At 38.5% G+C, this 27,024-nt stretch overlaps 1 protein-coding gene across 4 annotated transcripts in view; it reads right to left on the bottom strand.

Moving 5' to 3' along the window:
• LOC117406915 (protein Shroom2-like) overlaps positions 1–26,269 on the bottom strand; it is an 80,904-nt gene extending 54,635 nt beyond the window's left edge. For 2 of the 4 annotated variants that reach the window (XM_059028961.1, XM_059028962.1), the window contains exon 1: positions 25,051–26,269. In XM_059028961.1, coding sequence (XP_058884944.1) covers positions 25,051–25,281 — 231 coding nt within the window. In that variant the 5' untranslated portion in view covers positions 25,282–26,269. The remainder of the gene's footprint in view (positions 1–25,050) is intronic. The other 2 variants (XM_034011319.3, XM_059028963.1) reach the window with 1 other exon arrangement.
• Between the last annotated feature and the right edge of the window lie 755 nt (positions 26,270–27,024).

Below are 27,024 nucleotides of genomic sequence, written 5' to 3'. Positions count from 1 at the left end.
ACCGATCAGGTTTTTAAATTCATAAATCATAGCTCATTTTTTGTTCTCTCTTAGACTTTTTTTTTCACTGGAGTTCCCTGAACTAACTTGCTTATTCAATATGGCAAACAATGCGTGCTCTGCTCTCCGTGCCAGAACACTGAGCTGTAGGAAAGTGGGAAGTGAAGTCCTGCTTTTGTTACATTTTTTAAAACTGTATCAACATAATTAATATCTAACATAACTCGAGGGGTGCTCATTTTTAAAACATATTTAATATGATTGGCTATTAGTAGGGAGATTTAAATCATAATGACCATATTTCTTTATTTTTCTCTACATTATATCTAGCTACGGTAATTTGAAGAAAAAATAAATAAAACTACTGGTACCCAACATCAGAACTACCATTAATTTTGCCAAGAATTAACAAGCAACCAGTAGACCCCAAACTTAGCAGTACAGACGTCAGTCCCGGGGATACAAACAACTGCAAACCTGTGTGTGTGTGTACATATAAACAAACTTTACAATTATTTTTTTGCCTGTCAAATGTATAGGCGCCTACATTATTCCCCGCTGGGAACTTTGTACAGAGTTTTTACCACAAACGTTTGATGTTTTTATAAGCCTATTTATGTTTGACTTGTGGCTTTTAAACTAATGTTTAAAACATCAGAATTTTTAATTATAAAGCAACGCTTAAATGTTAATTAAGAACATTTTACATTTCAAAATCTTTTGATTACAAATTTATATTATACAGACCAATGCGCTTTACGAGCGAGAGGTATGGGTTAACTGGAACAGGTACTGGAGGCTAACAGCAGAGATACAGTATCAGTTCCCATCCGGATTAAACCACAAAACCTAAAGAAATGCAGATGGTTTTACAGTGTCCGAAAAAGAAATGGACTCTTTTTCATGGCACACAGCATATCCCTCAGCTGGGCAGGTGGCCTCGATGTAAATCAAATGAAAATGAGCTGGAACCAAAAACTCGATGCCCTGGGTCCACGCCCAGAAAAGCCAATTGTAAGAGCCCTCTAAGAGACACGTGTGTTTGTTTAGAAGGAATAATAATGAACCCTCCCAGCTGAGTGGCCTGAACAACACAGAGCTGCACTTTGCATTCTGTTTTGCCACCTCAGAAGGGAGAAGTGGATTAGGGTTATGTTCCTTTGAATAGACCTTTATGCATGCTTCAAGGAAACTGTGTGCCTCAGGCTCAGCCTCTGTGTTTTCAGCTATTATAATTATAAGCAAGAACTCTTTCAGTAGAAAGGAAATATTAACGCTAAGGTCACAGTATATATGAAGTTTGGTGTTGTCGATTTTAATAAACACTAAGAAAATCTGCTATAAACTTCATGGTCTTTGAGGTACCCATTATAAAGGTTTACCATCATAACAAATGTGTAATAAGGCATAGTAAAAGCATGGTAAAGCATAAATAAGCATTGTAAAGAATAGCAAGGCATGGTAAAGCATATTAATAAACACGGCAAACCAGGGTAAAACTATGGTAAATGCATAGTACATCAAAGGGAAAAAAAAAGTATGGTAAAATGTCAGAAATAGCATGGTAAACTAACTGTTGGCATCATATAATACATAGCGCATCCATATTTATGTTGTATTACACAAGTGTCTGTTACATGGAAAAACCTGCATGAAAGACAGTTTCTGTATAAACACCTGAAGGTGTGTTGTGTAATAAATATTAAACGTGTGGTGGCCCATACAGCACTGTGACATACTGTAGTGCCAAGCAGGTTTTTAGTGGGGGAAGCTTGTGTGTCTGCTTTTGGGAAATATAAACAGAATGGACTGCCAACAAAGATAAACTAGATAAAGGGCAAAACTATAGACAGATGTATTAAACAGATAGTAATGAATTACACTTTACAACACAATTCTTGGACACTTCTGCCTTATGAGTCTATACGTGTATATGCTAAGCTTTACTTGTAATTTTGAAACACTAGCATCTGTTTTTCCACTCCACTTAGTGTTTTTTGCGGCGGTGGAGCAAAGATAAGAACATACTGTAATATATTATATGTCCCAGCATCTGACTCCAGTCTGTTAAGTCTTTTCATCTGGGATGCCACTGGAGTCATATATCACTAACCTAAAAAAAACAATTATACAAAACATGCTATTATAATGAAATGCATGCTGGATAGCAACTGCAGAAACCAAACCTTCAGAATTCTATGGTAAGAACGTAAAAACATTTACAGATTTCTGTACTTGTTATTCAAATGGCCATTACATTTTTTGATGAAGTATAAAAACATAAAACTAAAGAATAGATAAAGAACTTTTAGCATGGTATAAATAGCGATCAGAACTCCGAACAAATCACTAATCAAGTCCCAACTGGTTTGGATTAATGAGAGTCTACTGTAGTTAGTTATTGCAACTAGGTCTGCCGTCCTTTAATATAAAAAGAATGAATAAAGCACGAGCAGCTGCAGTGCCCTGGTGATCTGGATGGATGTTGCAATCTAGTGATGAACATTTAATCTCACTGAGCTCATTCCGTTTAACCCTTTCTTTTTCTAATTTTAGAGCCCTTTTCACAAATCTATTAGGACCTTTTTTTTTAAATCCCATTTTAATTAATGAAATCTAGATTGCAATTAATGAGCCCATTTTTGCAACTACTTTAGAGGATTTGCTAATGTATTCACATTTTTCAAAACACTGTTTAACCTTAGAGCAGATTTATACACTTTGAAAAAGTGTCCTTAAAATAAAATAATTACTGCTTCGAGACCATATAGTTTGTTTTCCTTTACTCCTGTCCATAAAAACAACCAGTAACCAGTAGCAGGTCAAACTCAGATAGTATTAAGCTGTTACTTTTTTATTTTGCAGAGTTTCAAGAACAGCTTCTAACTGATTCCACTGATGGCTAGTTTTAGTCCTCCCTGCACAGTATTTATAGAAAACACAGATGGGGCCATCTTAAATCTTTTTTTTGTGCTACAAGGTCAACCCAGATGTAGCCAAAAACAGTAGTGCTCCAAAACAGAAAACAGATCCAAACAAGCTTCCTCATGCCTTTACGGTAAGGCAATTCAAGCGTTGAAAGTTTCAATAAGAAAGTACATTAAAAGACTGTGAATCTGAAGGTTTCTGAAGAACAGCCAGAACGTCTGAGCGTGGGGGACTGTCAGGCTAAATTCATCTTCTAAAGAAATTTGAACTTGAAGGATACTAATGCAGTATGTTACCTAGCTGCAGCTTTTTAAAATGTGTCATATGGACCAACTACAGGCTGGTCACCTGGATCATGGAAGCCGTTTAAACAGAAACATGACAGCAACCAGGTACCTCCACCGGTGAAGGCTGCGCTGGGCCCTCCGACGGTGGCTATGTCTATTGCACTGGAGACGGCAGAGGCTCCTCCCCTTCTGGCTCTGGAGACGACAGCAGCTCCTCAACCTTTAGCAATGGAGATGGAAGAGGCTCCTCCACCTTTGGCACTGGAGACGACATAGGCTCCTCCCTTATTTGGTACTGAAGACGGCAGAGGCTCCTCCCCTTTTGGCTCTTGGGATGACAGCAGCTCCTTTCCTCGCCTCCAGGAACGGCCTGTCCTCCCCTTCTTTCATTTTGGGGCAGGATGTTTGGTCTTCTCCAGCCTTTAGGGCAGGCAGCTCCTCTTTTTCCTCTTGGATGGCCACACCTGTGATTTCTGGCAGGGGCAGATTTAACCCCATCCCTGCCAACCTTACATTCCCCCACACACTATTTACACCGCTGCTACATACAAGTCAGGAAGTGTTTGAGCTGATCAGAAACAAATACATTGAATAGTAACACATTCAAAACAGAAAAGCGTCTGCAAACCTGATGCCCAATTAACATGTTTAACCCTTAGCAGTCCATTTATTCAGCGCATCAGGTCCAATTTATTTTCACACGTGGAGTTTTTTTAGACACGCTGTTTAAAAGTATTTTTTTTTTCACAGTAAAACAGGTTTAAAAGGCACTGCATAAAGGGGGCTCCCGAGTGGCGCATCCAGTAAAAGCACTCGCTAGAGTGCAGGATACGCTCTACAGCCTGGACGTCGCGAGTTCGAGTCCAGGCTATTCCACAGCCGACCGTGGACGGGATCTCCCAGGGGGCGGTGCTCAATTGGCTGAGCGTCGTCCGGGGGAGTGAGGGTTAGGTCGGCCAGGGTGTCCTCGGCTCAACGCGCAACCAGCGACCCCTGTAGTCTGGCCGGGCGCCTGCGGGCTTGCCTGTAAGTTGCCCAGAGCTGCGTTGTCCTCCGACGGTGTAGCTCTGAGGCAGCTGCACGGTGAGTCTGCAGAGTGTAAAGAAGCGGGCGACTGACGGCACGCGCTTTGGAGGACAGCGTGTGTTCATCTTCGCCTTCTTTAGCTGAGCCTAAAAATAATTGGGCATTTCAAATTGGGGAGAAAATAATAAAAAATAAATAATAAATAATTGGCAACGACTAAATTTAAAAAATAAATAAATAAATAAATAAAATAAATAAAAGGCACTGCATATCAACAGGACACTCAGTACTGCATCTCCAGCCCCGCCCAACCCCTTGTTCACTGTATTTTTCACATACCTCTTCATAGTCGTGCATACTGATAAATCATCTCCTGATCACTCATTTTATCAACAAACTCCTCAATAATGCGATCCAAGTCATTATTTTATTACTATAACATTTCAAAAAGCTCTGCAAATGTCTGTGATATTCTTTGAGTGCTGGATGCAGAAGCAGCTATCTTGTTTGTTTATGGCCGTGTTATCTCTGTGGTGCCAGGGCTATGTGTATTGTTCAGATCCGCCCCTTTAATTTTTTTATTTTTTTTCAGCTTCCCTCAGCTCCTATCGGTCTCACTCATTGAATGGTTTTCTTGGCTTTTTCCGGAGAAAAAACGACTAGAGACCTGTGTTTTACGACAGGGTCCGACATCGGACCAGAAAGGGACAATTGTAATGTTGGACCTGGTCCGACATAGGACCGCAAAGTGTTAATGAAGTTTTAATGAAAAACAAAAAAAACACTTCTTGTGTTTCACGCTTCTCAAAACTAAAGACCGAAAAACAAAGAACCCTAACAATAACCATGTCGCTTTGCACTGGGTACAAGGAAATCACTTTGTAGACTTTTCAAAACAACCTAAAAAAAGTTACCATCTCCACTCTGACAAACTGACTTATTTCATTTGTGAAAAGTACGAGGGGCCCGCACTCTGTGTTGCAGCAGTTCCTATGGGGTACAATGGCTCACGCTGGACTCCTGCCAGCCAGATACAGGACTGTGTCACTCAAAGTGATGGAACACTGTACCTGTGGTCTGCTGTGACGCATATTGAAAATGAGGAACAAAAGACTTGGAATAATTGTTTCCTCAAGCCGACACCCAGGCAGGAAAGTGTGTAGATATTGTGTACTGATAATGAACCATTTCACCGCTCAGGATTGCATACTGCAAGCCTTTCTTCCTTTGTTTCTTTTCATTCCCCTGTTAGAAATAGAGGAAATAGCCCACTGCCCCGTGCCCGGTAGAATGCTGATTGTTAGGGAAGGAAACGGCTGGAATAAACTTGGACAAGATGCAGTAAACATAGCTCTTACAAAGCAATCTATCAGCAGCACTCCGAGTCTCTTATTCTCATCTGCAAATGGCAGTAAACGGAATTCACTTGTTGGTTTACTAGCAAAATGAAATTCATTCCCTATAATTCATCTAGCTAGATCCTGTTTTACAACCCAATAAAAAGCATGCTCCCCCCCATGTTTTATGTGCTGAAAAGATTGTGAAATAACCCCAAAGTCATAAATTCAACAGTAAAATCAAGGCCGTTTGTGGGGTTGTCATGTCCAGATATCCCACATTAAGATTTTAAATTCCAGTGTTAATACTATATGGTCAAGTAGTTATCGTAAATGTTGTTACTACAGTTAATTTCTTGCTGTTAAATACAATTAAATTATCTATAAAGAACCTATAAAAGTGCTTAAAAAGTATGCTGTCGTGATTGTGACATCATAGTATATAAATCCTGGCAGTCACAAAATAAAGGTGTAAAAAACATATTTCAAGTAGTGACCAGTCATATGCAATACAAAGAAAAAAAAACAGCTTGATTTATTGTCGTAATGTTGTAAAATGTAGAGAGTTTTTTTCTTTTTCTTTAGTAAAACAATATGTCATTGTCCTAAAAGGGAAGCAATGTTTAACAGCAGTAATGGATTACAACAGTAAAACTGCTGCCCTGAGATATTAAACATCCAAGTTTTCATCTGGAACTCACTAAATAGGAATCAGATTCTCAGGGTGAGTTTAGCATTCCAAAACTCTCAGCGAGACCCAGCAGAGCTTTCATATTTATCGAACAGATGTCCAACAGGCTCCCAGCAGCCACCTATAGGCTTTAAAAATGGTATAGGACTTTCTGGCCAACAAGATGATTTTGCTGGGTGTGTTTTAGGATTTAAGCTCTTGTGAAAGGTGCAAGCACTGCAAACTCATATTTATCCAGCTTCAGTGCCGGCAGCAACAACGCGAGATCCCCACTGTGGCAGGTCAGCTGATAGGAAAGCAGGCAAAAGTCATCACACAAGAAAAAAAGATTATATTTCAAGTGCACATGACAGGAATGGAGGGAGCCAGGGACCAATTTCCATGTAGGGATAGGTTTAAATTTTAAAAAGTGTGTATACTGTAGGATTTCTGTTATGTTTACCATAGGCTGCTGAAGGAATTAATGGTATTTTGAAACTACCGCTGTATGAAGACATTTGAGCCAACCACAGAGCAACGGGACATGCTACATGTAGTCAGATGAAATTGAGAAAGAGGTTGGCTGATAAGAGAAACAAAGAAAACAGACAGACGGCTGATGAAGAATAATGATGTGGGACCAGATGAAAGGCTGATAAAGTCAAGACAGGCAGTTCAGTTACTTAAGAATGCAGCAAAGTCGTAGTGCCAGACCATGGACTTATAGACACATGCTCCTCCATTCATTATGTAGATAACCCCTGAGTGCTGGAATGTTAAATACCTTACATATGGTTCAACGTAATGGTTGAGTTGTTGGCTCAATGATTTGATGGAGGGCACAACCTTTGTTAAACAGTAAAGAATCTTTCCAAAAAATCATAATTATGCAGCAAATGTCAGACTGCATTCTTTTATCCAAAAAGGAAGATCTAACTGCTTTTGAAATGTCATTTAAAATTAACCTTGACTAGTCTTTAGAGCCGGCATTCAGTTACTGTAAGGATTATTGCCCACATTGTCAAACAGGTAGCACAGCAATAACGATCCAAGATGTGGTACGGAACAGAAAAGACAAAGCACTTGTTTTTTACATTTTTTTTTTTTTAAATCGCTCTTCATCCAGTGATTTAGAGGACACATCTCAAACCCCAGTGCATTAGAGCGGACATTTTGAAAATAACTTTGAAACAGACTTTAAAGTTACAAGTGTAAAAAGTTGTCAGGATGTTAACAATGGTTGGAAAAATTAAAGGTACATTATTTTAACAGTTGTAGCAACACGTGGGGACGTATAACGCTATATTTTCAGAACCCCACTACTTACTCCAAGTTGCCCTGACCATTACTTTTTACCAGCGACTGAAATAAAGGGCAATCTGTCAGCTGATCAATGGCCTTTTTTAATTAATAAAAAGAAAGAGTGAAAACAATTCCTGCTCGCCTCCTACTCTTTCCTAACTTAGCGGTCTTCCTGCAATATCACAAGGCTGACAGAGGTTCAGAACTATAAGGGTTGTGGCTCTGTAGTGAGCCAATTTAAAAAAAAAAAAAAAAAGCTTGCATGCTACTTGATGAATGTATTGTAAACAGACTACCAGAAACAGGGAAAGGCAAAGTTCTAACAGCATTTGAAAGTGGAGGATAGTAGGTGCACATCAAGCTGGTGCCACAGTAGCAAGCACAGTCATGTTGGTAGGCTGCTTCAAGACATCGGTCATCAGGAAAGGGGAAAAAAAAGGGAAAGTGGTCACCAACAGAGCAGTAAGCAGAGGGCGGACAGAGAGGAAAAGACGGTTAGTGAGGTTTGTCAAGTTTGAAATAACAACTCAATAGATTATCATCCCTCGAGACACCTTCCAGCACCTTGTAGAGTCTAAACCACGTCATGTCAGGGCTGTGATACCTGATATCAGGTACTCAGTCCTAATAAATATGTCTTGAACATCCGATACACTATGAAATTCTGTTAATCTGGCATACAAGTAGATACAAATGTGTATTTGGGAATTGGGTGATTCCGCACTATTTGCTGGTCCATTGCACTGCTGTCCTGAAGGTTTACAGGAATCTTTTTGTACTGTATGGCCCCAATTGTGAAATTTCTGAATGGAGTCTCTTTACCATCTGTTCTTTCAAACAGCAACCAGCTCTGTTACTCCTTTAAATCGCCAGGCAACAGCACATAATAACTAATTTCAGTGTGATTAGTTTAGGCAGCGACATATAGGTCTGTATTAAATGGCAGGTTATTTTTTTTCAGGTTACTCTGTTTTCACTAGCAATTTAAAAATGATACTGTTGGATGGTGTAAATGTATTACTTCTTAATAAACTCGTGTGTGTGCTGGATGATTTGGGCCGGCCCTCATTAAACCCCTTCAAAAAGGTTTAGACTAAAAAACATTGTGCCGAATATTTCAGTTTGGTTACAGTACCTTGTGTAATTATAGTGTAAAAACATGTTGCTATGTTTACCATTTGCCTAGATGGAGATACAAAGCCTCTAGTTTAGTTTGCACATGCAGCTATTTATGAGCAAGTGGTATAAGTCAACAGAAGAAAAAAACACAACAGAGTAGCATAAAGCTTGTCCTAACATGGATTAAAAAAACCACACCTTTTCCACTGGATGCGACTTCATAGCACATACAGTAAACACAATCCGTAAACATGGGCCAACCTGAAATAGCATTAAAAAGACAGCCCAGCACTGCGAACACTGCCAACAGAGAGTTCATAAATTACTTCTACACTTCACCTACAGTAAGAGGTCGTTGCAGTGCGACATGTTAATTATGAATTTGTCTGAATGCAGAACTTTTTTATGATGCTATTTTTTTTCATGTTTTACATTCCATTGATTCTGTTTTTACTCTATCTGTTTTTACAGTACATCTGATTTAATAACTTCTTGTCACATGAAAGGAATTGAGAGGAAATATCATATCCTATTCAAAATAAACTTAATTCCTATTTTCTGGCTCGGTTACTAACTGGACAAAAAAGAACTGCTATTAGCCATCACCTGCATGAATAATTAATCGGAGAGGCTAAAGTTTCAACAAGCTACAGTACATTTCCATTGACGGCAATGAAACAAACTTTGAACAGTTGAACCCGAGTGAATTTCTGCCATGCTCTTGTCAGTTTCTTTCCGACCTAGTGGCTCTCCCAGAGTACACATTCCCCTCTTACCTAGACTCCATATTACAGCAGTTGGGAAGGCTGGCACGCTATATCCTGATTGCTCAAAGCACAGATAGAAACCTCATGTTAAGCAGTCCACTGGCGGTTTTCAAACCTGTTGGTGTTTCAGCGCCCCTTTTCCTCCCCCAATAGTATGTAACATGTTCTAAACCCACTGATGGATTTGTAATCTGGAAGGAGGCACAGCTAGTGGTTGCAATAGAAATGCTGCTTAGAGGACATGATAATGTAACCATACTGATTTTAACATTTCCTAATACAGACTTTAGAAACATATTTTTGAACTTCAGAACACAATTTCAAACAGCCTGAAATAAGTAAACATGGAATCTGTGCAAAAAACGGATTCAACGAAAGCCATCGCTGTACATGCAGTGGCTGATTGGGAAATCCTTTCCTAAAGGTACTCTTAAATATACAGCACAGAAACAGATGTGGATGTGCACTTGCTAATAAACAAATCCTGTACCCAACACTCATTTGCATTTACATGTCCAGCTTCAAAAGGAACATAAAACAATAGATATTATTAAATGGAAGTCTATTATTTTTGTATGATACCTATCAAAAGTGCAAGGATTGGGAATCCAGGGATAACACTGAGTTTCTTAGAGAAAGATGGGATCGTGGCAGGCAGTGTGATGAAGACACTGGTGCAGAAAACAAATTTATTCAAAGCAGAATAAGCTGTGTTCACAATGTTGTAGATTTCCCAATGGGGCAAAAAAAAAACAAAATAAAAAACATGGTGGTCAAGAAAGCTGCATGCATGTTCTCATCAATTTAAAAAAAAATTTTTTTACATCCATTTGGGATCCATTTTTAGCGGGTACAGCTAATTTACCTTTTTATGATGTTTGCAACCATGCAGATTGGTTCTTATTGTAATTATAAATCACATCAGAAATCAACCAATCACAGTGCAGATGTCATCCCATGCATGTACCATCACATCTAATTCCAATGTTCAAAAATAAAAATAAACACACACACATACACACACAGCTGCCGGTACCTATTGTAGGAGGCTGTGTGGTCCAGTGGTTAAAGAAAAGGGCTTGTAACCAGGAGGTCCCCCGTTCAAATCCCACCTCAGCCACTGACTCATTGTGTGACCCTGAGCAAGTCACTTAACCTCCTTGTGCTCCGTCTTTCGGGTGAGACGTAATTGTAAGTGACTCTGCAGCTGATGCATAGTTCACACACCCTAGTCTCTGTAAGTCGCCTTGGATGAAGGCGTCTGCTAAATAAACAAATAATAAAATTGAGCAGCCTATTAACTGCACTTTTTTAAAAAATTTTGATGAACTACTGTAGTTTCTTTAAAAGATAATATTACCGAAATCTCATGTTGATTTTGGACTGAACCATTTCATAACCGGGAGAGGGGGATAAAAGTTATATTTTCAAAAATAAAAATATTTTTATGTTAAAGCTATTCCTGAGTACAATCTTCATTGGTGTGATTAATACTATGTTAATACGTTGTTAGCAGGCACAGTCTGAGCAGCCCTCTCACCCAAACAGCACAAGATGACATTTCTTATACAATAAGAGGCACCCTACACACAACGTATTCACTTATGTTACTAAAACAGTTTATGTTTAAGGTGCTTTGGCCTGAGTTACCAACCACAGACATACATTACAGAGGCTAGATGCGCTAGTGGGCTCCCAGAAGGAGAAGGAGTTAAACAATGACTACAGGCTCATGTCTGAGAGTTCATGTTTATCCTTCCTCTTGAACTCTCAGCGGGCACTGTTTCTATGGCTTCCAAATCCAGTCAAGACTGAATTTCTGGCTTGATGAATTGTTTGCGCACTTTCCTTATCTGCGGGGATCTGAATGAAAAGTTTCCAATTCTGGTCGGCCTTTATCCTCCCCTGGTAATTTTATTAGCAGAGGTCCCGTTAGCAAACCTCACATGGGGAGTGGAAGATCAGTTCACTAAAACCTTTCCGCTCAGAATGTCCATTTGGGATTCAAGGACAGTACAAGGTTGAGAGTCTCATTTTACTAAGAAAAGAAGAAGAAGAGTGCTGTCCACTTCCAAACTGGAATTTATTCACTAACAAAAAAGTCATCCAACCTTATCCACAACTTAAACCAGCAATACATAAGTTGCAGACAAAGAATGAATCAGCCATGAGGAATGCAGAGAGCTCTACAAACCAGTCCTGAAAAAGTGGCCACACACTGGACAGTATGTATTAGTTATCTTTGTCATTGATTGGTTCTTCCTGGGGTAGTCATTTCCATGACTCCAGATCACTCAAGTCAGTGGGAATCAGTTAGGAAAACAGTCTTTTTATTGGTTTTCTTCATGGCCAGGTTGAACTTTGAATTTTATAAAAGTATGTGCAGTATAGTCAACCGATACCTGGTCCCCAGTTCATATTCCAGTGTGAAATTTGTATATTTTTTTGTGAAAATAAAATAAAACAAACCTGGTGAGAAACATTTAAGGTTAAAAAACCTGTACAGTAGTTTATTGGTTTTCTTCATTTTCTGATTTCCAGCTATATGCACACATAGATAGGATTAACAGTATTGTTTTTCAAGCATTGCAATACATAGAATATAAAACCTTTCCCACTGGATTTTATAAGTTGCTAGCTCACAGCCCTGTCTGTCTGGTCTTTGACCGAGGCCAGCTGATCACAAACGTTACCTCCCACCCCTCTAATTTGTTTTGGCAGGGACAAGGGCAACAGCCATACTGCCCTCAGCCCAGGATTTATTTACAGGAATATAAAAATACCATGTGACGCTAACAACAATGGTACAATAAGTTACTGGTGGATATACAACAAATGTACAAATGGACAGGAACAAAAAGAAGAAAAACAACACACTAAGAAAAATAATACTACAAACAAAAGGCTCCCGTTAAGACGGTGAGGGCTCCTCCCGCTATCCAGGTACCGCTGACACATCTCGCTATACCTTGGGACGGTCCTGTCCTGGTTCATCAGTCCCGACGGTGTGTCAGCGACTTCCTTACATGGTGTGACACTCTGTCGGGACACACCCACTTGCCGGTCAAGGACCCACAGCCGTCCAATCCTCGGCTGCGATTCCCTGTAAACAAACTCAGCTGGCAGCACGTATCAGTTTCTCTAAACCAGGGTTTCCCAATCCTGGTTCTGGCAACCCAATTGGATATATTTTGACACCCGTATCAAAGCATCATGATAAAAAGTATTCTGGTTGCACCCCAAAGCATCATGCTTTCATCAAACTCCAATATTATCTTTCTAACTAAATGTGGACACACAGTAACTTTGTCCTTTATAAATCTCAAACAGAACAAACAACAAACAATATTTGCCAACCTGCCAACCTAGCATGCGCTATGCTGTACTGTGGCCTAGAATCCACACTGTTTACAAAAGGAGTCTGGTGTCTTCCGATTATTACTGATTGAAAAATTTAAAAACGAGTGTATGTGAAATCCATACTGTTCAAGGATTAAACAGCAGTGTTTAGAAACAGAACTGAAATTTTTGCTTTGCTGAGATGTAACAGCATAGACCCAGCTACAAGCACAGTAACATTTTCCTACGTTTAAGGGGTGGGTTCAATGAGAAAATAGAATGCTGCTTTATGACCTGTGTGATTTCCCTGCTTTATGACACCTTCAGACCGTGCTACATTGGTCTTCACACTCCCCTGGGTTTAGGGTGAAAAACCGGTTGCATGTCCATCTGTAAACCTACATTTCCACATGAGTCATTTTCTTTCAACGTGTATCAAAGCAATGATGTCTGCAATCCAGATCTGCAAGGTGTGTCCCATTTGCTTGAGTCCCACTGTGTGCCTGCTTATGGGTCACCTTCTGTGATGGGAAACACACAACCTTGAGCTAAATACTGCATACCATGCCATGCCATGTTAGCCAGTGAAGCCAAGACTAAGGACCAAGAAATAGGCTTCAACAAACAGTGTGTTTGTAAACCTGGCAATTCTAACTTAAAGCCGTTGCAGCAATACTTAGCACAGCAGTGACTGATCGACTCCAATAGTGGGGAAAAGGATAAACAACATTATTTTACTGGCATACTGTAGGCTTCATTACTGCATTTTATCTTAAATAAACATAGAAAATTAAAATAACTGAAATATAAGAAATACAAATATTTTCAGTGCGCATTTTTTTTGTTTGCAAAAGGGAAATAAAACCCTGGTGAGAACCATTTAAGGTTAAAAAGCCTGCACTGTACTCCTCTGTCTCAGAACCACCCCTGAGAAATGTCACACCTCCTCCTGATAAAACTCGGCATGCCCTGTAGTGATGTCATCCAAACAGCGCAGGTCAGTGTCACAGAGGACGTTTGTTAAAAAATATTTCCGGGGCAGGACGTCATCGACTGAAAAGAAAGGCTTTCAATAACGTTGTAGAAAGAGCAGAAGACTAGTTAGGAGTTGGGTAAGTGTTACTGTAGGCAGTTCAAACTGCCAACAGTAAAATGCATTCCCCACAACAGCTGTAAACTCAATGTTAGACAATCAGTAATCAATAGTATACACAGAATAGAATAAGAAATGTCAAGAAGCGGTTCTTCAATAACCTGCAAAACAATGTTAACATATTATTATTATTATTATTATTATTATTATTATTATTATTATTATTATTTATTTCTTAGCAGACGCCCTTATCCAGGGCGACTTACAATCGTAAGCAAAAACATTTCAAGCGTTACAATACAAGTAATACAATAAGAGCATTAAATAAAGTACAGACAGACGGACACTTTATCCCCTGTAGGGATGTCACGGTATCAAATTTTGACGGTATGGTAACCGTCAAAAAATATACCACGGTTATCGTCGTACCGCGGTATAATGTCATTTTTTCGTAATCCATTTTTAAATGGCTATTTAAAGAAATACACTCAAGTCAAGACATTTTTTTTAACCAGAAAACTACGTTTATCAGTTTGGACGGCATCCTATTAGTTAAGAGAAGCAAAGTGTTACCTAGCAATAGCCTATCGAGTGGGTTTTAAGACATGCAGTGCCCGCCCACTGATCTCTCAGGAGAATGTAAAACTTAATGATGAAAAGACGGCACTTGCATTTTTTTTTTTTTTTCATTGACTGCATGTTAACAGCAACGAACACAAAGGAAAGAAGAAAAGTTAAGGTGGGTATGACACCATTGCAAAGTTAAGCGGCATCTAGGGGTCTTTTTTTTTTTTTACATGGGAATAAAATTGTATTAATTTTTGAATACATAAAAACAAAATCCCTGCAACACTATCAACTCGAGGAGACGGCAACATCTTTACAATACCGTTTAAAATAAAAAATAATACAAATGCCTGTAGCATCTTAGACTTGGTTATATAGTAGTAAATATAGACTTTTTGATTCTCTGCATTGGTGTGTGCGTACTGCATTTCTCTTGACCGATATGATAGATAATAGCTGCTGTTACTTCTTTGGTTTGGTAAATTAATAGGAAGGCAGTGATGAAAAGTTACAGTGCCTTGTTCTTGCTGATATTTTCGAGTATTTGTGTTTCATTTACTGACAATCACGTTTGCTACTGATCATTGTTTAGTAGGGCGGTTTGTATTAAATATGACATTGCTTATTTAATAGACTACTCGGATAATCTCATGCATGGCAGTTTTCAGAACTTGAGATGTCTGTGTTCATCAGTTAGTTCTAATGAACACAGTGGCTCACCGATGGACAAACGGTGAATAAAAAACTTGCCCATATCACCTTAAACCGTGTGAACTTGGTAATCATGGTATAGAAAAATGGTTGCGGTTTCAAAACCGTGGCAGATTATACCGCGTTTACCATAAAACCGGTAAGCCGTGACATCCCTAATCCTCAGAATCTGATATTCTTCATAACTTAATAATGTTAATATCAAGTTTCATGACAATTGGATAAGCTGTTCTCCCGATATATCAGAAAAACTAATTGTGCAATACGTACAGAAGTACAAACAACTCCCTATCCTTTTCAGGGCATTGCATCCCTAGCACATATGGGCTCATAGTTTTACAGTTTACACACTTTCTTGCCTTGTCAAAACACTATTTTGATTGGCACTCCTCATCTGTAGGAGGCAATGAGGTCAAATTCAGAGTGTCTGAATTGATTGCACAGGATCAACATGTCTCACCTGAGTGCAGGTTTACTAAAATAAGTTAATATATAGGACAGGAAGAGCTTATTTAACAGGAGCCTGATTGCTTAAACTTCTGGCTCCTAATCATTTAAGTTATATTCAAAGTAGTTCTGATACTCTGGACGGTGTCTGACTAGTGTGAGTTTCTAACACTGGTCAATGGGAAGCCTTGAGAACTCTAGCATAGAAGCACAGTCCTCATTCCAAGAGGGCATTCTAAAGAAAGCAACATTCTAAAATCCAATCTAAATTTAATACAGGTGGTGCATCGTCCCATTCCAACAAGCTCCGGGCTATCATAAAAAATGCAGTATGCACTGTGGAGCTTACAAAACTTCAGCATTCCTCCATGGTTCCTGGCACTGCTGGTTACAAAAACTACGCCCCCCCACCCCCATCCTCTCCGACCTTCACCTAAAGACATTAAAGCAGTAAAATGTATTCCAGTGCAGATGCAGTAACTTGGCTCAGCTTAAAGAATGCAGGGTGAACATTCTTGTAGGGGGTTTCAGAGGGGCGGCTGATTTCAGACAAAATAGGGGATGGATGGATTGAGAAGCCGATACCTAATCCACTCTACAATGGAAGAGTCCAATGGAAAACAATCATAAGAGAAATGGAAAACATTTTTAAAAATTCAATATGAATAGCTTCCAAATGTATTTTCAAAGTGGTTGTTTATTTAATTTATTTATGTGTATTAGATATACTAAGTGAGGCCAGGAAAGTGAATTGAACCCCCTTACCTATCACTAACACATATTGCCTGCAGGATGGCATACACATGCTTTAAATACCTGCTCGTACCCACCTACCTTGATGCAGAACATTCCACAGTATTGTGGTACTCATTAAAGGCATGCTACTTTATTACAGTTCTGTCACTTTCTAGGGCTACTATGATTACATTTTTCGATGAGATTCCATTCCTTATTATATATCAATATAAATGCTGGATAATCAATTCAATTACATTTTTGTAACGCGCAAAGTTAATAGCATTATTTAAGTCTATCAACGAAAATGCACCGAACCCTCTGCCTTGCTAGTTACAGTATTTCTGCCAGACAAGCAGTGGGTGTGCTCTTCTTTTCCTGCTCGTGTTAACTAGCATCTGATTTGCTGGTCCCATCCTACCAGCGAATCAGTTTTGAAAATGCTTTGCTCGACAGGGACTTCCATATTGTGTTTCACAGATAGTGAATGTTAGGTGGTACAGTATTATGATGCAATGCATAATGCTGCAGCTGTCATAATAAAAAAAAAAAAAAAGACGTTTTTCATATGCTCGCGCCTAGTTTATAGAGAATACATTCAAAGTACTGTAATCTGTTTGGAATAAATATTTTAGTAACACCCGTGTAGTATGTTAAACTTGCTAGTTACGAATGTTGTTGTGTTATGTTTGTTTTCTCCTGATGCTACGCAGGCGTAATTACCTCTTGCATTCAATTGTTGTGCACAAGCTTTTACTTAACTGATGTGATATAAAAATAATCATGTCACGGGGAGAGGAATGGAGCGAAAATGTATGTGGGTGGTAGAATCATCGACATTTATTCGAATGATTATATTTTGTATGCCCAATTAATCGATTGCTATTTTAGAGGCAGATTTTCCAGCCTCCAAAACAGGGCTGTACTGTGGATATGTATATTCAGTGGCAGTTCAACCTTAATTCAATATTACTGCATAATGCATGTACCCAGTTGGTGTATTGTTACATTACTTGGTGAAGATAGTGCCTGGGTGGGTGGATTCAATTGTTACATAAGTATGAAAGTGTGTACAGACAAACTTCCTTTTATCCATAGATTCTGATACTATCCAAGAATCTCTTACCAAAGGTGGACTTGCATATTTAAGGCTCAGCTGTGTAGTTCGTGCAAACCATGCTGTGCATAACGAGTAATATCAGTTTTAGGCCTATTTTTTAATTTTGTAAAAACCCTACACATTATGTGTCTTTCTAAATCAACAAAACAGGAGCAATAACCTGTTGAACAGTATTCAGTTGATAACAACTGTTTGTCTTTGTGCTTGTAATAATAATAATAATAATAATAATAATAACAATAACAATAACAATAATCATAGGATGCAACACCTTGGGTGTTTTTCTTCAGGTATGAAATGTAACCATCTACCAGTATCACTTCTCTTCTGAGCTCCTTTTGGAATAACAGTACAACATTAACTAATGCATACAAATTAACACAAAACTTGGTATCGTAGATGCAAGAGGTTTTAGACTTTACATTTTCCCTGATTCTGGGGGTACAACCATTTCCAAAAATGGCCAGGAGAAGTTAAAAGGTTAATTTTTTATTTGTGCGTGTGTGTGTGTGTGTATATTTATATATATATATATATATATATATATATATATATATATGAATCTCAAAAGATGGCACAAATAAATCAGCTGGTTTCAAAATGATCCCCAGCCCCCCTCAGAGAAATTAACACAGCGTACAGTCTGCTCCCCTGTCCCTCAATCTCTTTCAGCTCCATTAACCTCGAAGCAAGCTGTCCTACGAAAAAAAAAGTGTGCTTTCACAGCTCCTCTCGTGACCTTGCGCAGGGCACTTTATCCAATCACAGCCAGCAGCCGCACCGTGAATTCCCCGGGCCTGCCAAGCCCCTTAAGATACAGTCTGATTAAGAGTTGAGCTGGCGAGCAAACTAGGCTCACTCTGTGCCTTGGAAACTCAGCTGTAACTTTGTAACTCTATTTTAAGTGTTTACATGAGACTGAGATTCACATTGAAAAAGGGAGGAATCCTACTTTAGATAAGATAACTCAATTGTTACTTGACAATGCCCTGCCCCTCCCCAAGACATAAACGGTACATCAAAATTAGGACAAAAGTCAAACCTTTGGCAGCTAAAATAAGAACAGGGGATTTTATGAAAATGGACCAGGACTCCACAAGATCCTAAAAAACAAGTGACACATAAATCATTGTGGCTGTTTGTTATTGCTGACAAGTTATATACTGTAACCACTACACAGTGAGTATTGTTGATACAGAAGGAATTCATGTTTCCTAACAGCCAAGCCTCAGCTATCTGCTTCCAAGTCCCTGTATGTGTAGAAGTTATATTTAAAGTAACCTCTTCGGCTTTGACACAGAGTCCAGGAATGTTCATTCACCACAAATGTTAGCCTGTGAATAAGAGGAATGCGCAATGATTTAAGTTTCTTTAAGTAGCTAGGGACCAACATTATAAATCACGAAGCCACTCTCATCCGATTAAAACGCCAGATTCCAGAACATTCCAGTACATCTTATTTTGTCATAAGTGTTGTCTCATTCACGGTATACTAGCAACTGACAAAATTTCTAACTTAAAATGTATAATGGTACGTACAGTTGACCCTGTCTCTTAGGGTAAGCGTGTCTTCTCATTTCAGAAGAACCTCTTGTCCACCTAAAGTGCTCACGAGAAGAAACTTTTATACGACAAGAGACAGGGGTCAACTGTACATAACTTGTAGTATTTGTCCTGCTATTGCTATTATCAACTACTGCACCCTCTCTCCTGGCAGATGCTCAGTGCTGGAATGAGCTTGTCCTGTCTTATCTTTCCCCTATAGTTCAATGAGACAGCGCCTGCACTCTAAGCTATTCCAATCTGCTTGCACACACTGACGATAGACTGTCTGGCTCAGCAGACTGACAAATGATCTCTTCAGGCACTGACTCTGGAACGCTTTATCTGACAACATCCAAAACCCTGACGTAGCTTAAGACCCTGAAACTAAACTAAGACAATCAAACAGCATGCATTGGATTAATCTGTCTGCTATACAGTAAATAAATAATTCTAAGTGGATATTTAATATCAAAACTGGAGTTGTCATATTTAAGGGAATAGTATGTGATATTACACTGTAGGAATAAATTCTTTGGTGTGCACAAATTAGAAACTCACATAAAACTTGCCTTTGCAGATGCAGGAGTCTTATGCAGATTGCAGATGACATTGTATTATTGTGGCTGGGTGGTTGGATGTTTAAGAAGGCATGCCTAGGGTTTTGAATTATATTCATATTCCATTTTCTCCACTGGCTTTATTCAGACTGTTCTGTACAGCATTTAACATTAAAAGCTTAAACTTCCGATTCCCAGTACACAATCACTGTGCTCTGATCACGTTGCATTCCAACCGTTCAACTGAATATTCTATTGTACAGCAAAGGGTGTGATTCTGTACCAGTAACAACAGCTATTTGAATATATCGCTTCAGTTTAAAAAAACACTGCCTGTAAATAGCGTGGTTGCATTGCGTGTTTTGGTGGTGGTTGGCAGGGATGGGGTTAATTCCTGTCCCTGCCAAAAAAAATGCGAGAATGTGGCTGCTTCCAAATAGAATAACTGGTGATAATTGGGAGCAGCCACATGCTATAAAAAGAGAGCCCAGAGCTCCACTAGGGAGACGACCCGGGAGCTGGAAACAGAGGTTTGCTGCTACAGGAAAAGAAACAAACATGCCTGTATATTTATTTAAAAACCCACCATGATAGTGCAAGACTTGGGTGAGGGATTTTCTGCTTCATTTTGTGTTCATGACTTATTTTTGTTTAGCCTTTTTATTTTGGCTCGGTAAGCTGTATTTTTGTTTATAAATTTGATTTAAAGAAAAATAAACTTGCAGTTCTTCAGTCCCAAGTCTCCTTTCTGCCTCCTGACCACTATAGACACCAGGCCACTCTACCACAGGGTATCAATCCTTTAAGGAGATCTCATGAGAGAAGTAAAAAGTCTTCAAATGGTTTAATTTGTGTTACCTTTTCAATGAACTCAGAGGTTACTGAAGCTGTGAAGAGGACAGGTTATTTGGAAGAGCCCCCTGTGTGTGAGATTGTATTCACAGCAGGAATTCCTCTGGCCTGGCTGTACATCAACAATGCCAGGCATCTATCTACTGTACGTGGCAGCTCTTCAGAACCACAGCTCAGATTTATTCACTTGACTCTTCAAAACTGGGAAATGACTCACTGAGGCGACAGAATGTTGTTTTTCAGTGTGGTCCCAGAACAGAGGTGCAGGAACACAACCCACTCGGGATTACAGTGTTCTGCATAAAGCATTAAAATAGTAATCTAAAAAATAATAAAGGTTATCCATGTGCTACTAATTGTGTCCTGAAATCATAATCACTTGCCATTTTGGAATGAAGAAATGAAAGGTAGGTAGTGGTGTACAGACTACAGCTGATAAGACCTCAATACAATTGCAACAGCAATAAAAATCACTACGAATTATAAACATCATTAACAGCTAAAGAAAAATATTGGGGGGGCACCTATTGCACCTAAAGGCAAACCTTTAATTTCTTCATTCGCCATCTCGCCGGCAAAGCTTTGTATAGCTGTATTGAAAGAAATGTCTCGAAAGCCCTCTGCTGTGAGTTTCTTTTCTTAAATGCCCAGATGACCAAAAAAAAAAATGTTGAATGAAAACTGTGCAAGCAACTGTTGATGTATCAGAGGCAGAACCAATCTCCGGGGTCACTTGACAAGCAGAAGTTCATATTATTATTATTATTATTATTATTAGTCGTAGTAGTAAAATGTGACTGTGACCGATAACCTGCTTGGAACGGTAACTGTCTAATAGAGTTTTATTTTGCCTGTCAGCTGCAGTTCTCTTTATTGGCAGCAATAAGGTGCTGCTGCAATGCAAGCTTACTGTATACATCGCAAGCAGCATCAATTACATATACATAAACAACCTGTATTTTTATTTTAATTATAAAAACATGATTACTGTTCTATATAATGTATTTTTAAACTACATGTTTTATACAATGTATTTTTAAACTACATGAATATTTTATTACATTTATATGGATTACCTGTAAAATAATAGGATTTTCAATCAAATATAAATTAGTAGCTATGGTGACACACCATTTGCATAAGTAAATTATGCAAATTAGTACCATTGAAGGTTCGAACCTTGCTTCGGTATGTACCCTTCGTTGCAGCCCTAATATTTAGACATTTTAAGTCCCTGATCTATTCTCCTGAAGTTATCCCACCCACTCCCCACCCATAACTTTTCTCAATTTTAGAACAGGTTTATATGATTTTGTTAAGGACTGGCTTTTTAAAACCTTTGTTATTTACAAATTAAATTAAGTTTGCGCTCGCAAATCCCTTTTTTCAACTGATTTAGAGAAAAGTGTATTTCCAGTTTTCAAATAACTGTTTAGATAAATATTCCTGAAAACAGTCTTTAAAATGTGTGAATAAATTCTACTTCGGTAAAAAAAAGGAAAGCGAAACATCTGTTTCTCAGGATCACAAACAAACACTTGTGAGAAACCAACTTTTAGTAACCACACCCCACCCAAAATGTAAGACTGTCTGTTTTTATGTTGCCTAAGGCTTCTTGTATCAGAACTGCATTGTATTCATATAGCAACAAACCTCTCATTATACCATCATGGCAATAGAATTGTTTATTATTTTACCATTTGAATTAAAACCAAGTGTGTTAAGTCATTCTAGATTCAGTGAATACTGTCTTTACTTAGAATATGGATATTCACCATAAACTCAGTATATTTGTATATATTTTCAAGTTCAAAATTCCTGAAAAATAGTTAAGCTACATAAGAAATGTTGGCCCATCGATACAAATACTGTACATAAAATAGCCCCCTAATCTTACACAGAAAATATGATACAGCATGACATGTATTTTTATTTAAAAAACTGTAGCCTGATTTGCATTCAATACAGTAAGCCTACACAACATAAAGTATTGTGATCTTTGTACTGCCATCAATGGGCAGTGCAATGCATTACTTGCAACAACCAAAAAAGACAAATGCTGCACTAGAATTGCTGATGCAATAACAAAATATCTGTGTACAAACATGTAAATGACTGCATGTAACACGTGTGATATAAAGCAAGGCATGGTGTGAAGTCAAAATAACTGCAAAGCTGTTGATCAAGTCCAGATTGTGCTATGAACTTAATGAAGCACTAAGTATTGTAAGACATTAAACTGTGGCTCAAACTACCATGCAATGAGAACAGGTTAAACGCAACACATAAAGCTAGCCTTTAGCAAACAAAATGTTACGCGTATGAGAGTAAACCTCTGGTTTGTTATCATAGGCAGTGACTTTATTCAGACTGAACTATCCCGGTCCTCGACAAGCGTCTAAATAAAATACACCGAAATCCGAAAATCGGGGTGAACTGTTGTTTTGATGGCTGTATACTTATTACATTAATTCCCTACATCGTAGCGCAAGATCCTGATTGGTGACAAATCAGTCATCAATCAAAAAGTAGTTTGTGCACACAGTTCTGTCAGTGATGTCACTTCCTGTTCTACGCAATAAAGCTGTATTGTCACAATAGAAAGACTATGTTTTCTGTGAGCAGTTCCCCTTCTAATTTTTTTTTTCTACCGCGTTCTACCTTGAATAACTGTTTGTACTCCTCCAACTGAGAAAGACGATGTAGGCTAATTCAAGCACTGGTAGAGTGCGGGCATTGGCAGAATGAGCTTCCCGGACAAAGATATATTTTTGAGGATTACTTCGAATCTTGTGAATGAGTGCACACAGTTATAAGTAAACAGCCTGCAGGAGAGGTAAATAATTATTCAACTTGAACCCAACCATTCTCAAAGTGCTTCCAACTGACAACGTAGGACAGAAGTATGAACATTGCATGACATCATTACATGAAATCAGCCCTGGACACCCTGCTTGAGTCACTTTACATCCTTGTGCTTCAGTCCTCCCAGCTATAAAACTGGGCAGACAGGAACAGAGCCTGTGCCTCTCAGCGGTCCCATGATGGGTATCTAGTTCAATAAAAAAGGCAAATTCCTATCTTGCAAGCCAACCAGTACTCAGTGGTGCAGTTTACAAATGAAACAGTGTCTGGATTCACTCAGACTTCTGAACAGTCTAACACATTTATTATAGTAAGTGAAGAAGCAATCTACAACACACAGTTAGAACTGGATAGCAATTAACCATCTTTGAGCATCAGTCTGTGCAATAACATTTGGTCCTTGCTTATGGTTAACTGCACACACAGTGGGATGCCTGAAAAATATGTTAAATACACAGCTTTATTTTTCACTGATGGAATTGTTTCTACATTATACAATACTAATTTTGCTGTGTTTAATGTTGAGTTTCATTGGAAATGAGCCAGTGTTTTTGCAACATGCAGATCACTGCCCACCAAAGTTTTTACATTTTACACACAGATTAACTGAAGTAAATCTGGTATTGATTAAAGTGATTCACTGCATTAAAAAAAAAAGTTTAGAACCATTTCAAATAAATTAACAACAGTAACTTAACAGCAGGATGTAGTTGGAAACACATTTTGCAACAAAGCAAAGACAACAACACATTCTGCTTTAAATCTACAGCAATCAGCCTTGGGCGGAACATTGCCAAGTAAAATCCAAACCAAATGATGTGTTAGTGGAAATTGTTGGAGGCCCAAGAGAATGGCTGCCTGTCAGCCTAATATCACGGTTTCAACAAGAAAATAACAAAAAAAAAGTCTATAGGACCATTTGCATTCCGTTGTTAAGATGATTGGTTTTGTTTTCTTGTATTGCAAATATATGTATTGGTTATAAAAAGATACATTTTAAGAGAAATGATCTGAAAGAAAATAATCTAGGCTATGATACTTTTTGCTGCAGATGATATATTAGATCAGTTTTACTGAAACTATTTTTTAATGATAGCTGAATAAAATGTTATTATGAAATCCCCAAAACTCAAGGGAAGGGCCTTAGCTAAAGAGTCGCTATGTAATCAACAAAAGTTATAATAGAAAACTGTTTCAGGAAAATAAGGGGGGGGGGGGGGGGGGGGGGGTATCGTATCACTTTTTACAATGTGGAAACATCTGGAGATATCAGCTTTGAATAACAAATGAACAGCTTTCAAATGACAGATTTGTTTAATTGTAATGCAATCTTTCCTTCTGCAGATTCTTAAATGTTGACTTATGCTTGCCAAACATCACATATAAACTATCACAATGTATTTATATTAAAATCCATAAAGCAGGACACCGTTCCCAAGAGTGTAATTGGGTATTGACAAATACAGCAACGTTAACTAGAAGCGAAAAACTATAGTCTATTAATATAACTGGAGAAAAACGAATTATTCGGGGAGGGAGTTGCAAATCCCAAGGCACTGTAGTAAGAAACAATGGTGATGTCATCCTGCAAGAGGAAATATATATGGAAAGTAGTCTAGAGAGTACCTGGCAGGTAGAAAACACTACGTCTGTAATCAGCAGTTTCATTTGTACCTTCAATTGTAATCCCCTCAAACTGACAAGCAACTTTTGTTTCTCTATTTAGCGTTTTGTGGTAAGGTGTATAAGATCTGGCGAGCAGAAGCGTGCTGCTATGACTTACCTTAGTTATGAGGAGTGGCTCTCTGTGCTCCAGACCCCCTTTGAGAGTGAATCCCCAGGGCGCCCCGCCTGTCAGCACTACCTCCACCAGGCTGGTTCCTTCGGTATCAGCAGCTCTTTGCTCCATAACGCTGAATATTTCTACTCCCTGTTGGTCTACAATTCCCCGCACCAGTCTCTGATTCTTGTCAGTAAACCTCTGGTCAGTCCTCCTGTGATCAACAATGTCCATGGTGCTCCAGTCTGTGTATCACTACAGCTCAGTTAACAAACTAGACACCATTTGATAACAAGCCACGGGTTTCCAAAATCCAGACTCACCCTGCTGCGTTCCTTGCTACTTTGTAGATAATGCACATTAAATTAACGATGTGCAATGCGCTGTATAAATTATTATGAAAAGTAGCAACACATGTAGCATTAGCCTGAGGCGTGACACCTACGAATAAATAAGATCAAAACCCAATAAATAGCCTACTACTATACTAAAGAAATTGTGAAGTTGTTCGACTTCCAGAGAGCATGAGTGCTCAACAGTATTCCAACCTCGGTTTGTCAGACATAGAAAGGGCAAATAAAATATAAAACTCGACTAAATGAATAGAAAATACAGAACAGGCCCTATTTTTAAATTAAAATCCGGCTATCAATCTCGTAATAAAACGAGGGCAATGTATCCACACGTTGTTCCTACATCGATAGTGTCCTTGGTTTCCTCTTTCTCTTAGTTACTTACTTTATGTCCATTGGATCTTAAAATCGATGTATAAATACATCACTTGCAGTTTGTTTCAGTCTTTCGTACATGGCAAATGGTGAAATACTTCCAACAGGCGATCTATTTTTCCCAAACCTGCTTTCTATCAACCGGCGGAATAAACTCCCTTCGTTTTTTTTTTGTTTGTTTGTTTTTTTTGTTTTTTTAAACGACTTTAGTGTCCCGTCCCATCAACGTATCAAATCAACCTATCAAATCATTTTGAACAAAAGTACGCTTGCTTCTCCACGTTGCGTCTAATGTTGTTTTCCAACATCTCGATGTTTTTCTTGAATAAAAAGGTGATACGCGCGAGAGGAAAACGAAACTGTATTCCACAGTCTTCCACTGATTAAACATTGAGCTACCGCTGTTCTGGCCAGCAGAGGCGCGGCGTACCTGCACAAAATGCAAAACAACGAAGCATCGCAGATTCATTAGGGATTGCAGTTTATGCCCCCTAACGTCAGGTTACAAGAACAGCAGCGTTTTGTGTACAACAATAGCTGCAGTGGTAACATTCCTGAAAGCGAAATAATATGGATGATTTTCTTTGTTGTCTTTCTATCCGTAAAAGCGTCACATTAAACTAATACCAATCTAAGCAATGATGTCGCTGTCGGGTTTTAAAAAATCATTGGCATAATGTTTGTATATTGTTTGCCATATAGATTAAGGAACGGCCAGCAACAGGTCCAGGGGTTGAAAATGTTATTCCCTCAGTGGCTAAACGAGTTTTTTGTGAGTCATTTACTCAGTCGTTGATTTTTTTTTTTTTAATTAGTAAGCATGTAAAATAATTATCTAAGCAGAAACAAACGATGTATATTTAAAGGGTAATAAACAGGTAAATGCTACGAAAAATAGTATACCGTTAACCAAGTAATAAACGTAAACAAAACATTAAACGTATGTGTCCTGGGATGTGGATTAAAACTCTAGTCTTCCCCCCAAAAACGGTATTGTATACATTTACATCAAGTATAATCAATTTTATACGTACATTTATTTATTAGCAGAGCATTTTAGTTACTGAAAAACACATTCTGCCAGTGCATTAAAGAACAAAGCGGACATGCGACTTTGGCACCACCTTGTGGTAAGTATCGCTATTGCAAACATGTTGCCCGAGTATGATTACGAAAGAAACACTCAGGCATATGTATGTTTATAAACTAGGACCAGCTGTTAAATGGTGATCACGTAAATAATACGACT

This window comes from Acipenser ruthenus, chromosome 8 (assembly GCF_902713425.1).
Source record: "Acipenser ruthenus chromosome 8, fAciRut3.2 maternal haplotype, whole genome shotgun sequence".
Classification (NCBI taxonomy): Eukaryota; Metazoa; Chordata; class Actinopteri; order Acipenseriformes; family Acipenseridae; genus Acipenser; species Acipenser ruthenus.
Note: the sequence above shows the minus strand (reverse complement) of the source record. Positions and strands in the feature narration are given on the sequence as shown.